The sequence below is a fragment of the Onychostoma macrolepis genome, chromosome 10 (assembly GCF_012432095.1).
Source record: "Onychostoma macrolepis isolate SWU-2019 chromosome 10, ASM1243209v1, whole genome shotgun sequence".
NCBI classification, from domain to species: domain Eukaryota; kingdom Metazoa; phylum Chordata; class Actinopteri; order Cypriniformes; family Cyprinidae; genus Onychostoma; species Onychostoma macrolepis.
This window is the reverse complement of record NC_081164.1, coordinates 10,198,755-10,214,178: the sequence shown is the minus strand read 5'-3', so window position 1 is coordinate 10,214,178 and position 15,424 is coordinate 10,198,755. Positions and strand designations below refer to the sequence as shown.

General features: G+C 40.0%; 1 protein-coding gene and 1 long non-coding RNA gene across 3 annotated transcripts; both read right to left on the bottom strand.

The window, feature by feature from the left end:
• Positions 1–4,694: 4,694 nt before the first annotated feature.
• LOC131548365 (uncharacterized) lies at positions 4,695–9,007 on the bottom strand. 2 transcript variants are annotated; one of them, XM_058789613.1, is made up of 6 exons: positions 8,626–9,007; positions 8,308–8,356; positions 7,710–8,054; positions 7,328–7,621; positions 7,143–7,242; positions 4,695–4,861 (listed from the first exon to the last, which is right to left on the bottom strand). In XM_058789613.1, the coding sequence occupies exons 1-6, from the start codon at positions 8,626–8,628 to the stop codon at positions 4,810–4,812; spliced, it is 843 nt and encodes a 280-aa protein (XP_058645596.1). In that variant the 5' UTR covers positions 8,629–9,007; the 3' UTR covers positions 4,695–4,809. The 2 variants fall into 2 exon arrangements, with proteins under 2 accessions (XP_058645596.1, XP_058645595.1); XM_058789612.1 differs by having other exon boundaries at positions 7,153–7,242.
• A 3,279-nt stretch (positions 9,008–12,286) lies between these two features.
• On the bottom strand, positions 12,287–13,628 carry LOC131548606 (uncharacterized). The gene is made up of 3 exons (XR_009273199.1): positions 13,582–13,628; positions 13,126–13,470; positions 12,287–13,037 (listed from the first exon to the last, which is right to left on the bottom strand). It is a non-coding gene; the product is annotated as an uncharacterized LOC131548606 (long non-coding RNA).
• Positions 13,629–15,424: the final 1,796 nt, after the last annotated feature.

The window sequence follows — 15,424 nt, the reverse complement described above, 5'->3', positions numbered from 1 at the left end:
TAAACAATTATAATTAATCAATTATTAGCCTACATTAATTAAATAACAATATAAATGTAATGTATGCCTTAACTGTTTAACTTTTTATAATGCTTTATCTTCTTGTCAATCCACCTGTTCACATTTACAACACTGCGTGTTTGCAGCATCAAAACATGGGTTAATTTTCACATTTATTAACATTTCCGTCATTTTTCAGCAGGAGGCGCTTTCACTTTAGAAACAAAGCGGTTTCCTCGGTAATGACTGTACACAAAACAGCGCAGAAACGGGCAGCGCTCGTTTATTTGTTCGTGTTTTAGTTGGTTAGGTTTGTATTTCGTTATGTTCTGTTTATTGTCAGAGATATACATATCTATACAGTTTATTGTGAGATGTAGTAACTATAGCAACCGCGGCGCCCATTGCCGTATGTTGCCAGGAACTACCGTGAAACGCTTAGTATAAACGCTTAGGTAAGTGTGACAGTTAAGACGTTTGTTGCAACACTCTTAAAGAAATCCCTTGCCTCAGGGATTTTTTTCCCCTCAGGGATACTCCAAAGTCAAATTACTTAAGGACTTTCATGCAACCGGGCGCAGATCTGTGGCGCGTCTGAGCTCTTTGAAGACTTCAGGGTCCGGGCCACCTTCATCCAGGGACTGAAGGAGCTTGGCCTGATACACCTGAAGTATCGCCATCACATGCAGTGTTGAAGCTGCCTGGCCCGCGCTGAAAAAGCCTTGCCAGCGGTTTGCGGTGGCTCGGCAAGGTTTAGATGGGAGAGACGCGTTGTTTCGCACCCTCCAGTTTGCCACGGCTGCAGGACAGAGGTGGGCAGCGACGGCTTCCTCCACAGGGGGGAGTTTAACATACCCCGCTCGGTCAGCGCCGTCCACAGACGACAGAAGGGAGGATCCCGGATTGTGCACTCGACTAGTGAGCGGCGCGTTCCACGACTTCGCTATCTCGTCGTGCACCTCCGGGAAAAAGAGGCCGGGCCTCCGTGGGGTGTCCTTTCGGCCGCGATCCGACTGGAGGAACCACTCGTCCAGACGGCTTCTGGCCGGCTCGGTAGGAGGCGCCCACTCCAGACCGAGCTCATCAACTGCCTTGGTCAGGACGTGGAGGAGCTCAACATCACTCTGATGGAGGTCCCCAGCGTCATTGATGGGCGCAGCGTAATCCAGTGGGCTGTTGGACCACTCCTCTCTCGCGGACGCTGCCACCGAGATGGCATCATCCTCATCCTCCTCCGTGGCTCCGAAAGACACCACATCTTGCGCGCTGGGGGAGGGGCGGAGATTAGCGGCCATGAAGCGCACTGGAAGGGGACCTGCAGCAGGGGGGTGAGGAGCGCGTGGGCACTGAGCCGGCGCGGTCTGGTCACCCGACCCGGACAGATCCGCGTCAGTAACTCGCGGCACCTTACTCCTTGGCTCAAAAGAGGCTGCAGAGGAAGAGCACGGCAGAGTTAATTGGGTGAGTTCATCGCCTTGGACGATGGCCACACGGAGCCTGAGAGTCCGGAGACTCATATCTCCGCAGTGGGGGCAGTCCGACCCCCCAAGCGCACGATTCGTGGCCATCAGAGTGTTCGATTGGCTCTACGCAGGAGAGGCAATCGAGAGAGGTTATCTCTATCCGTCCGAAGCTCACCGGAACACAGCAGGGGAAGAAAAGGCGTGTCCGCTGCAGAGTGTAGATCACGGTGAGTAGTAGATTTCTTGATAGGCTTCTTGCTGAAGGAAAAAATTCTGAATGGATGATGTACAAGCACTGCCTTATATAGAGTGGGATCCCGCTCATATTTCGCGCGCTTGAACGTCATTGGCCAGTTTTACTGGCGTGATTCAATAAGGCTTCAGTAGTATTCAAGGAAAAGGTATTTCCCATAGCAATGTAGAGTGACCGAATTGAATGTCTGTATTGTCAAAAATGCACAGTAGTCAAAGGGATTTCAAATCAATTTATTAAGTACAAAATAGAAAACATTCAATTCGGGTTAATACAGCTATAGGCGAAAATGTAAATACACAAAAGTACAAAAAAAAAGAAAAAAAAAAGCAAAGCAATGTAAGATTGTAGGATTTCGTCATGTGAAAGTTGGTGTGTGCAAAAGTCTCATCTGTCGTACAACAATGTCCAAACACTGTCCATAGCTGAAGTTGGCTGATAGCAAATGAATAATCCAATCTATAATGAAAACACGCCACAGCTCTCAAACACTAGACTCTTCCTAACCAGGAACAGTCAAAAATAGTCCAGACTATGGTCTCACATCGAAAAGAACTTTAAATCCATATTCAAACTGGACCATGATGTGGTGACCTCACCAATAAAGAGTCCTTCTAAAATGCATACAAATACACTGTCTTAATCTCTTAGCATCAATCCAAACATAGACCATACATACATGTAACATATCTGCAAAAAACATCAACTCCTTACTTTAGACTGGGCCTGAAATGACACATTTCCCAACCAGGACACAGCACAACATGTTCAACAGGTGAGCTATGCTGGCTACTGCTGCTTGCTATTGCTAGCTCCCTCTACCACATGGCTTTACCTAAGGAAACCTAAAACACTCTAGCATCCCTAGCCTGGGCACTCCAGGACCGACGTTGCCTACACCTGCTCTATGGCTACGTTCACACTGTCAGTTTTTGGGATTGACAACCGCATTTTCTTTACAGGTGTGAGTCTCGAAATGTCTCGTTCACACAGCAGCTTACAGTTGTGTTTAGAATACTGTCTGTATGAACGTGCAACGGGAGTCAAGCCGGTATTCCTCATCAGTAACCATAGCGACAGTGACCAAAGTAAAATCAAAGATGGCGACGTGCATAAAACTGAAAGTTTTATCACTTTCTGACACGACAAGAGTCCAATCGAGCCGCGAGTTCATTCGTCAAATCTTCATTATCCAACAGCAGCTTTTATATTTGGGTGAATAGCGGAGCATTTGAATCGCACGCAGAACACAAAACTGACAGGAGCGGCTCCGGTGGAAAACTGACTGGATCCATAACTTTCAGATGACACCAAAGACTATAGAACACACAGCTCATTTCTCCATCACTGTAAGTTACCAAAAACACACAAGAAAACACTCACCACGCGGTAGATGCACGTTTGTGCGTCAGAGTGGCTCTCTCACGCTGTATGACGTGACAGACAACTAGTTGTCCAGTCCTGTTCCGTTCACACAGCGTGTGTGTTCCGAGAATAGGGTTGTGAATCCTGAAAATTTAGGTTCGGTTACAGAATGCAGTTGTCACGCCTGTAAATAACCATACTGTGTGTGAACGTAACTGTTTTAAGGACTCAAATACAGGATTGACAACCGTATTCTGCTGCTGTGTGAACGTGGACATTATTATCATGTGATTTACCAGCTTGTGTTGCGTCACTGCCATTCAAAAATCCTCTCCCTTGGCCTCATGGGATAGTAAAGTGTCCATCGTATGCACATATCAGAATATTCTGGAAGTATTAGTTCATCCAGGTACTTTTTGCCCACTGTTTCATGAATATTGTAAATTCAAACATACATCTTTTGTTGCATGCTGTTTTTGCCTACTATATATGGAAGTATGCAGTTTCAGATGCAGCCATGTCTTCTTAACTAGTTTGACCAATAGCAGTTCGCCAATAAGTAATTGTGTTACTTTTGTTACGTCCAATGACGTATTCACTGCGTTGTGTATTGTGATGTTTTCTTGTTGTTGTGGTTTCTCTCTCTCTCTCTCTGCCTCCTGCTTCTCTGGCTCCTCCCACTTTTTCCACTCTGGCAGGTGGCTGATTGCTCTTCCCAGCTGCACCTGCTTACCAGCTGAGGACGCAGTAGTATAAAAGCCAAGCAGAACCCTCAGAAGAGGAGAACTTCTCTCCAGAGCATGTCCTGTGCCCAGCCCTGCCCAGCTCAGTTTGTTGAAGCTTTTTGGAGTTCTGTATGGTTGTTATCTTCACTAATCTAACTGTTGATTAACCTGCTGTTGTGGCTAGAAGCTAGCTAACCTTTGTGCCCTTTGTTGAGCCAGATATTGGAAGATACTTAGCCTACAGTTTTGATGTTTAATCATTTATTCTGTTTTTTTCCCTGCTACCAACAGCTTAAGCTGCTCTCTCTTAATTGTTTGTTACCCTTTTGGAAGCCGTAGGGAGGTGGGCGCCTTTTCTTTTGGACTGTACCTTTTTCTCCTGGTTTGAGGATTAGATAGGGAGTGAGAGTATAATTTTGTTGTTGATTTTCCTCTTATTTTGACAGGTGTAGAAAGAATTTATCCCCCCCCAGAATAGAAATGCTTTTGTTTTGTTATTTTGGCGACGTTCCCCCTCCTGAAGTTTTTTTGCTTTAACTTTTCCTTGTTTGGAAGCTATTGCATACTCTCTGAGCTGTGAATAAAACCTGTTAAAGGATTGTTGTTGTTGTTGTTGTTGTGCTGTGGCAGGGGCTTGGGCTAATGCTCTTTTCAAACCCTTAATATTGTTATGTTATCTTTACACCCCTAGACACTTAAGACGTAACACTTTTTTGATTCAAATTGGGCCAGTCAACCTTTTTGTAACTGACTTTAAAAAGTTATGACCAGTCTTGAAGAAAACTAATTAAATTATTTTTTAAGACAAGTTCATGCAACTGGCCTTATAACTAACTGTTGTTGTATCAGTGTAGTGAAGAAGATGCACACAAATCCGACATTGTGCTCATTCAGTGTTTATTGTACAAATGATCGGACAACGGCAGGGCTGCACGGGACTGGATGATGGTCACCCAGTGTTGAGTACAGTATCTCAGACTGCAGGTGATCATGGAGGACAGGCTCAGGTGTGAAATTCACTGCTACAGGAGACACAGACTGCTGACGTGCTCTTTCTGGAACAAGATAAGAGCAGATTTATACACACGATGATAAAGGTTGATCACATATGAGATGAAATGAACACTCAATATGCTTTACATATATGTGGGCACAATCAGTTTCATACACAAAAGTTCTGTCATGACACTCTAGATGGCGCAAGCTGATCTTTGGTACCTGCGACATCACTTGCAATCCACACAAATCGTGGGTGTCGCCAATGGAGACAAGATGCTGTGGTGGTTAAATGATTAAAAACTAACTTAATATCATTACATACAGGGTCCTGCAAGTCATCTGTAAGAGAAAAAGACAAGACCTGCAAATCCGTGGCCACAAAATGGCAGAATATGAACACAATGTGCAAAGTCTCTCATTAAGCGCTTTTAAACCTCAGAAAACCATAAACACTTAAACGGGTCATCGGATACAAAATTCACTTTAAAAATTCAAGTTGTTTGAACATAAATGTTTGTTGGAAGTGTGTGTACACATCCATCCTATAATGATAAAAATCCACCCAGTGTTTTTTTTTAAATCCCCTTTCTCAAATCAGGTTGTTTTGAGATTCCTGTCAGAATGACGTAGTTCTGTACAGACCGCTCCCACGATAGTTGATTGACAAGACCGTCTTAACTTAGACCCGCCCTGAGTGAACTGAGAGCTGTCCGCCATTATGTTGACTCCGGTGCAGGGGAAGACAAGATGTCTCCGATTAAGCGATTGAGGCGTTCTGTTGGATGTAATAATGAACAAAGCAGTTGTCAGTTACTCCCAACATCTGAGCCGCTGAAGACGCAGAGGATTAACATTACTTTCATTTTGAAGGGAATGCGCTGATCCCCGATCTGCCTAAATGCATCTATGTTTGTGCAAATCATTTGTGATCCAGCTTCATCTACAGAAGACGTGAGTATAAGGGTTTTTTATGAATCTTTGCAAATCGCCTTTCCTAATAACGTGCTAGTTAGCCAGTTTCACGGTTAAAGTAAATAGTACTGCTAGTCACCCCAAGGAAGAGAGGGGCGGGGTCAGCAGAGCTCATTAGCATTTAAAGCAACATGGACTAGAATGGCTTATTAAAAACAGAGCTGATTTTGACAGGGTAAAAAAGGTGTTTTTTACAGTACCATTGAGAAATTTTAACCAAAGTATGTTATAGACTTTTCATTAAGACCCTAAAGAATCATATCAACTTAGTCTAAATCAAATGGGCATCCAATGACCCCTTTAATATGGCTTACTGTGTTAAGATAGTGCTATTAAAAGATCAAATTCGATATATTGTTTATTCATTTAATGTACTACAAGGCAAGCATATGGCCATGAACACAACGAGCAAACTTTCACTTTTCCTCCCATACAGCAAAACGCATAATGTGGCATAGCCTAATAACGGACTAAGATGATAAAGACCAAATTCAGAAGGCTTATTTCATATTGTAGATGCAAACTACAGACCTATGAACGGAAATGCATTAAGAAATGCATTAAGAAATGCATTAAGTGATATTAAAAGGACCAACTCTGTGCAGGCAAGCAGACGAGCCCAGAACGCAATGTGTTAAATTGCACATTAAACGTTTTCCTATGAATTAGGAATAAAACATGTAGGCTAATGTAGCTTAATGGACAAAGACAATTATATAAAAGGGCTGCAGACATTTTATTCAGAATGGGAAAACGCGAACTGGGCTCACCTACTTATCTGTAGCCTACATATTAATTATATTTTAATAATGAAGAGGAGCATTGAGTCTTTATAATCTTAGTCCGTTATGCCACGTTATGCGACATTTTGCGGTATGGGAGGAAAACATGTAGCCTACATATACATTATATTACTAAACTGTATATTGAATTAGATTTTTTAATAGCACTATCTTTACACATTAAGCCATATTAAGTGTTTATGAGGTTTAAAAGCGCTTAACGAGAGACTTTGCACATTGCGTTCATATTCTGCTGTTTTGTGGCCACGGATTTGCGGGTCTTGTCTTTTTCTCTTACAGATGACTTGCAGGACCCTGTATGTAATGATATTAAGTTAGTAGCAGTGTAGTAGATCTGTTTTGCCAAGACCAAATTAACATTGCCTTGTATATTACCATGCTAAACTCTCTGAGAATGGTCATGACAGAACTGAGGTTATAAGGTTTACCAGTAAAACCAAGAGCTGGTTCTGTATTTGTAGATACACACTTTTAACAGTCTTGTTTTGCAAAAATGGATGTAAACAGTTTCTGTTAATGACAATTAAATCAGAACAAACAAACCATTAGCATAAACACTTACTGAGACTTACTGTAATGTTGACGTATGACTGGAGTGATCAAAAAGACAGTCAACACCACTGTCAACATGACAAACACTACTGTCACAGTCACAGGTACACCTACGAGACCGAACAATTGCCAAGGCCTCATCAATACAGTATATAACACATTGAAATTAGAAATACATAACAGCTCTAAACTTACCCCCACTTTCATAGCATACAGAGCTTGATAAATTGGCCACCAGTGGTTTGTTTAATGATGAGTGGTTTACCCAGCAGGAGTAGATTGTATCATTGAAGGTTTGTGGTGGCAGTATAAGGTATGATTGCTGACTAAAGGATCCATTGAATGATTTGTTTGAGAATGAGCTTTCGAGGATGTGTCCGTCTCTGATCCACAACTGTTCAAGAGAATCGTGGGAAAATTCCGCAGAGCACAGAATCATGAGAGATCCGTCAGGCCTCTTCACACAGGACAGAGACAAGACGGGATACACTGTGAACAGTGGAAGGATTCATACACAAATGATTAATATACAAATATTACATATTACAATTTTTCTGATTATAAAGAAATTATTTACCTATAACTTGAACTCTTTGAACTCCCAGGTCCATTTGAGGTGGTTTTGCAGTCCTCCTCACAGTACAGGTGTATGTGTCGGTATCCTTAATACGGAGATTTAATAGTTCAAATGATATTTCCTCAGCCTCTGAAATCCATATGAATCTGATATGATCTTTACAGTTTTGTTTTTGCCATGAATTCAAATGTATGTATGAACACATGCATGTATGATTAAATGTTTTAAGTTCCACTGTCATGATTTCTGTGTCATCTGTTCGGCTGTAGTTGCATCTGATTTTGGCAGACTCTCCATGATTGACAAATAAAGTTGTAGTGTGCTTCACTGCCGCATTGCCAAACGCTGGAAAACAAAGACAGCAACAACTTGAATTTCTCATGGCAAGCGCCGAATTGCACATTTGGGTTCTCTTTGTACAGGTGCTTCCTGTGTAAGGCACAACATGTATTTACAATATATTTTACAACAAGTACTTGATGTTGCATCGTGACATTTTTATGTCAGAGGAAATTTCATGTCTTCATATTGTTCAAAAAGTTAAGATTGAAGCATATTAGCATTAATGTCAACAAAAGATAGAAGACATTTTTATTACCGAAAACTGAAGAAAACAGCATCAACCCACAACAGATCAGAGATAAACACTGAAAAAAAAACTTTACATATTAAACAGAAATGTCATTTGAAATATACAATTTTAACCAAGATCTTATGTATCAAGTAAAAAGATTCAGTGTTGAACACTGAAATTAAAGAAACTTTTAGTTTTTTAGTTAATTTAATACACTTTTTTTGCATACAGTAATAGCTGCGGTTTTCCTGACATAACGACAAAAGCGGAACTTTCAACGCATTATATTTACATTTTATCTAAAATAGCTTTCAGATATCTTCATAAGAATCACACACTCACCATCTCTCTTTCCAGGGAACGCGCTGTTTGTGGCTTCTGCCTCACTGTTTTGCTAAAATGTCTTATGCTGTGACACTAGGTTGAGGTGGTTATTTCCTCTTTAAGTAAACCATCAGTCATAAACAATTGACAGTCTGGATCTGGATCCCATCAAATTCCTATTTCAATGACTAGAAACGTTCTAACAATGATGGACTAATTCTATACTAGACAAAAGTTAGACAAAAAAAACAAAAACAAATAAGAACCAAACAAAATCTTACACCCATGACTGTTTAATCCATTTCCAACTACCAAAAGAGTAATATGAAGAGGTATAAATTAATTTCATTTATTTATTTTAATTTTTGATCCTACAGTTGCATGTTAGCCGGATGTGTGAGAAAAGATTTGCATCACATCTCTATATGTACTTGTAAACCACAAACACTAGGCAGACAAGACTGGGAAATTTAGTTTCAGGTTTATGACGCACCATGTGTAACGTGTGTAAACAACTAGCATATGCATAGAAAAAAACGTTTACCAGTGCCTAGAGATGGTGTGAGATAGTGGCAGTTTGGTTTTGACAGTAGAGTTCACCAGGGAACAGAAATAGTGTAGTGTGACATTTTCGTTTCATTTTATTTATTTAGAATAAAATACATTTCATAAAACACAATTTTATGTGTTTATGTGTGCAAAATGCTCCTACCACAATGAAAACAGTTACCCCAAAAATACTAATTGTAAGTGCCTTATTGTGGATTCTCAATTATAAATAATACAGACAATTTGGTTTACAATCATCACACAAACCTACTTGAGTACACGTCAGCCTACATGTTGCATACTTGCAACAACTGCAAGGCCTGTCAAAGGTTATGTAAGCCAGAGTACTTAATCAAACAAGCTGTCACGCACACCCTGGAGTGCACCACGATACCAAAGTAGAGACGACCTGTAGGTGGTCAGCTCAGCAAGTCGAATCTGCACTTGTTCAGGAAGAAAAGCAACATGCATGCACATGCATGTTTGTTTGTTTATTTATTCATTTTTTATATTTTTTTTTTAAATGGTCCACAAAAAATGTGTAAAGTTAGGGAATTTGTGGGAAATGTGGAAGTTAGTGAGAAAATTATTAAAGAGCAAATAACTTTAAATTAAAATACTATTAAAAGTTACTGGAAAAAAAATGTTTGTTCAAAACTTTGAAAGAACCTTGCCAGAACATTAGCCAAATATCTGAGAACATTTGTTAGCTGGACTTACACAGTTTTTTTAGATGTTGGTCTGAAAATATAAAATGTCGTCTTTAAAATTTTGACATCATGGTGAAAGAAAGCAGAAACAGACATAAGGAAGGATACTGATGTATTTATACGGAGAGGTGTTTCAAGGGAAACCGAATTCTTCCACCGAATTCTTGACTTCTTTTTTTAACTGCTAAACTATTTCTTAAATGCATTAATGAAGTAAGAACTTCAACATAATTGCTATATGTACCAAAGTTAACATACATATGTGACCCTGGACAACAAATCCAGTTAAAAGTCGCATGGGTACATTTGTAGCAATAGCCAAAAATACATTATATTATGGGTCAAAATTATCGATTTTTTTTTTATGCCAAAAACCATTAGGATATTAAGTAAAGATCATGTTCCATGAAGATATTTCATAAATTTCTTACCGTAAATATATCAAAATTTAATTTTTGATTAGTAGTATGCATTGCTAAGAACTTCATTTGGACAACTTTAAATGCGATTTTCTCAATATTTGGATTTTTTTACACCCTCAGATTGCAGATATTCAAATAGTTGTATCTCGGCCAAATATTGTCCGATCCTAACAAACCATGCATCAATGGAAAGCTTATTTATTCAGCCTTCATATGATGTATAAATCTCAAAAAAAAAAAAAAAATTGACCCTTATGACTTGCTTTTGAGGTCCAGAGTCACACATGATTTTTGTCAGGCATGAAAGTAATGATTTTTTGATTGGATTGTACCAGTATAACAGATGTACAGTGTAGTAATGCTCTGAAACAAATGGTTACACCAAATGTCCTGTAGTCCTCATTTGCTGCCTCCAACAAAACCTTTCTTATAGATCAACATCTTCATGCTCTGACTGGGCAACTGCACTTAACAAGCGATGAAGTAGTCTGGTTATTTTAACCACACCGTGTGGGAGGCTGTAAAGATACGTTGAAGCAGGTGATGCATCAAAGTTTTATGTAGGTCATTGGTAAACATGCAAAGGGAGTACATGCAAAATTAAAGGTTTAATTATGACCTCTATTGCCTGCACTTGTACACCTTTTTGCTGCACTTCATAAGACTGTCATATAGGAAGATCTTTCCTCATGATCATTTGCATAGCCTATATATGAAGCTATAGCTACCCTGAAACAATTTCCCACCCATGCCATTCATGTAATTTAATGCAGCAACTGTTCTGTTGATTTAGCACAGCTTGGCTATACAATAGGAGGTCACAGTACAAGTGCTGCAGGCAAAACTATTATTGTAAATGTCTTCAGTCAGTGTTTATTGGCTGCACGGGACTGGATGATGGTGACAAGTCTCAGACTGCAGGTGATCACGGAGGACTGACTCAGATGTGACACTCACTCCTAACATTGGGTGTGTCTCCTTCAGCTCCCTAATTCATTAGTCAGGGCACTGATCAATAATCGGCCACTTTAGTGGGTTTTCTGTCGCAAAATCCTTCCAGTGAGTGCAGCAATGCACCATAAACCCAGGGAGTATCGATCATTACGCTCTATACTGGAAATTATGACACGTGATAGATGATTTGACACATAGGCCTATGCACACATCGCTAGAAAGGTAGTGAACACATCTAGTTACATTTATAATTCATATTCGGCTGAAATGTTGTAAGGATATGTAACAATGTAGAGGTAGGTTGTGCCTGTTGCTGATTAATACCAGCGGTGATGTCCAAATATGAGCCAGGGTCAATACCAGTACCTCACTTTGTGAGCATGATATACTGATTGACAAGCTATATAGGGTACTGATTGAGACACACCCACGGACTAGTGAAGTGCTCATCCTGGAAGAGCAGAAACACACAAAGTGATGAATGTTGATCACATATGAGTGAAATTAACTCCTTATTAGCTTACTTGAAAGAAATAACAGCGGGGGTTCAGACAAACAAAAACAAAAAAATCACTTAAGGAGCCATTGGTTTATAAGAAACAAAAATTTGCACCAAATTTATTTTTTTTAAGTGCCACAGAATAATTGTTTTATTTATTTATATTTTTTTTAACACTATAACATTTCAATCATACTGTCATGTGTTTATGTGTCCCTTCCTTTACAGCATCAGCATTTTAACCCATCTTGTAAATGTCCTGGGAATTTTAAAGCTGATACTTTGTTTATTTAAAGGTAACAGAGCACAAAGCTTATTGCGATTATCTTAAGCTGCCAATTGGAGCCATGCTTGTAGCTGGTGTTCTGTCAAGCTGGTGTTCGGCAGACGAGAAGACTGTTTAAAAGTCTTTTTTTCCTTCTAAAACTTTGATGCACATCGTCTCAGTTTATTACGCCAACATAGCAAAAGATATGATCGCAAAACAAGCAGGATAAAAGGCATTACATGCAAATTTTAAGTCACAACATATAGGCTAGTCGGAAGTGGCGATGTCAGCAAAAAGTTTATTCGGAAATGAATATTTTTTGGTGGAAAATGCGACCATTTTAGGCGCAGTCTGGAGCCCTGTAACATCTGTACATTTGAATACAATCATGTTCATAGACAACTGAGGTCATTAGGTTTAACAATCAAATTAAGAATGGTAATAAGCATTCCAGTATTCAGTTACAGAATCAGAAGGACATTTAAAATAGAAATAAAAAATAAGATTCTTAATATAGACACAGAGTTCATTCCTGAGACTTAATGTGCCAACAGGACTACAAAAATCATCCAACAGACTGTCAAAACTGCAGAGATAACAAATGCCACTGCCAGAGCCTCGATTAGATCTACAATTATTGCAAAAGCCTGTTATAAACCACATTGTAGGTTATTTCTTACTGATACGTCATTATGTTGTACAGTATATAACACATTTAAACAAGAAAAACTTACCCCCTTTTTCATAGCATACAGAGCTTGATAAATTGGCCACCAGTGGTTTGTTTAAGGATGAGTGGTTTACCCAGCAGGAGTAGATTGTATCATTGAAGGTTTGTGGTGGCAGTATAAGGTATGATTGCTGACTAAAGGATCCATTGAATGATTTGTTTGAGAATGAGCTTTCGAGGATGTGTCCGTCTCTGATCCACAACTGTTCAAGAGAATCGTGGGAAAATTCCGCAGAGCACAGAATCATGAGAGATCCGTCAGGCCTCTTCACACAGGACAGAGACAAGACGGGATACACTGTGAACAGTGGAAGGATTCATACACAAATGATTAATATACAAATATTACATATTACAATTTTTCTGATTATAAAGAAATTATTTACCAATAACTTGAACTCTTTGAACTCCCAGGTCCACTTGAGGTGGTTTTGCAGTCCTCCTCACAGTACAGGTGTATGTGTCGGTATCCTTAATACGGAGATTTAATAGTTCAAATGATATTTCCTCAGCCTCTGAAATCCATATGAATCTGATATGATCTTTACAGTTTTGTTTTTGCCATGAATTCAAATGTATGTATGAACACATGCATGTATGATTAAATGTTTTAAGTTCCACTGTCATGATTTCTGTGTCATCTGTTCGGCTGTAGTTGCATCTGATTTTGGCAGACTCTCCATGATTGACAAATAAAGTTGTAGTGTGCTTCACTGCCGCATTGCCAAACGCTGGAAAACAAAGACAGCAACAACTTGAATTTCTCATGCCATGCTATAAATTGTACATTTAGTTAGAAGATATTTATGTCATATTATTCATAAATATATCTTTTTTTTTACTGAAAGCTGAAGACAGAAGTATCCACCAACAGATCACAGAAAAACACTGAGGAAAAAAGAAAGACAAAAGAGAAAAAAATGTAAGTCACATAGGTTTGTGATAACATGATGGTGAGTTAATGATGACAGAATTTATGTTTTTGGTTGAATTATTCCTTTCGGTATTTTTTCTTTTTAAATAGAGTGATATGAATAACTACTGTTTTAATATAAAAACTAAAGCAAAAGATGCTTTCAAGTTGCATAATATTCACATTTATCTATAATAGTTTTCAAATATCTTCATATGAAACATACACTTACCATCTCTCTGTCCATGAAAAGCGTTGTGTGTTGCATCCGCCTCATGTGTTTTGCTTAAGTGTCACATGCTGTGACATGGGTTAAGGTGGTGATTTCCTCTTTAAGTAAAGCATTGGTTATGAACGGTCGACAGTAACACATCATCTGAATCCCATCAAATGTCTTTTTGTATTTATTATACATTGTACAAAGAGGAAATGAATAGAAACATTCTAATAAATGACTGACTCATACATACTGTACATACAAACATTGAATAAAATAAATAAGAACACAATCTCAAGTCAAGTCAAGTCAAGTCAAGTTGAGCTTTATTGTCATTCCGCTACATGCGGGGGCATACAGTGGAACGAAATGTCGTGCCTCACAGGACCACGGTGCTACATAAATACAGGCATACAACAATGGAGTAAGACAATATAAACCTATACACAACTATCCTACTGATAGATTTTGACTATAAATATAAATATACTATCTATAAAAAAAGTACCTATACAAACTAAAAAATACAAACTATACAAACTATACGAATGCTTCAGATAAGTACTGTACATGTGCAAGGAGAAACATTGAGTTCAAGCAGCTGGCTGGGGAACAGTGCAGGATGATTTGTAGTGCATGAGCATGTAAACATACATATATTACGGAGTTCTTTTGTGGGATTTGTGTACACACAGCAGTGTGTGTGAAAAGTGACTAGTGCGCATAGAGGAGAGTGTGCTACTACAGGTGGTTTGTACAGGCCCACTCACCTGTGTGTAGCACACTTCGAATTGCACGTTACATGTTACAGGAGGTAGGGGGTTTGTATGGGGGTTCAGAGAGGGGCGGGGTGATTTGAGTTCAGGGCTCTCACAGCCTGGGGGAAAAAGCTGTTGAGCAGTCTGGCAGAGCGGGCTCTGATGCTCCGGTACCGTCTTCCTGATGGTAGGAGCTGGAAGAGACTGTGGGAGGGGTGTGTGGAGTCCTTCACGATACTATTGGCTTTGCTGGAGCATCGTGTGAGGAAAATATCCAGGATGGAGGGGAGAGGGGCACCGATGATCCTTGCAGCGGTGTTCACTGTCCGTTGTAGGGTCTTGCGGTCTGCTGCAGTACAGTTCCCGTACCAGACAGTGATGCAGCTGGTCAGCACACTCTCAATGGTGCCCCTGTAGAAAGTGGTGAGGATGGGTGGAGGAGACTTGCTCTTTTCAGCCGGCGGAGGAAGTGTAGGCGCTGTTGTGCCTTCTTGGAGAGTGACATGGTGTTGGTGGACCAGGTGAGATCCTCTGTGATGTGCACCCCCAGGAATTTAGTGCTGCTGACTCTCTCCACAGGCGAGCTGTCGATGGTCAGTGGGGGGTGATCACCGGAGTTTCTCCTGAAGTCCATCACAACCTCCTTTGTCTTACTCACATTGAGGGACAGGTTGTTAGTGCCACACCATTCAGCCAGCTGTGCCACTTCCTCTCTGTAGTGCGTTTCATCGTTGTTGCTGATGAGGCCTACCACTGTTGTGTCATCAGCGAACTTGATGATGTGGTTGGAGCTGGAC

Coding starts and splice junctions, on each gene's coding strand:
- LOC131548365 (XM_058789612.1), bottom strand. Junction 7,243..7,327: donor TGTATGCTATGAAAGTGGGG/GTAAGTTTAGAG, acceptor TCGGTCTCGTAG/GTGTACCTGTGACTGTGACA. Junction 4,862..7,152: donor AGTCATACGTCAACATTACA/GTAAGTCTCAGT, acceptor ATCTTGTTCCAG/AAAGAGCACGTCAGCAGTCT.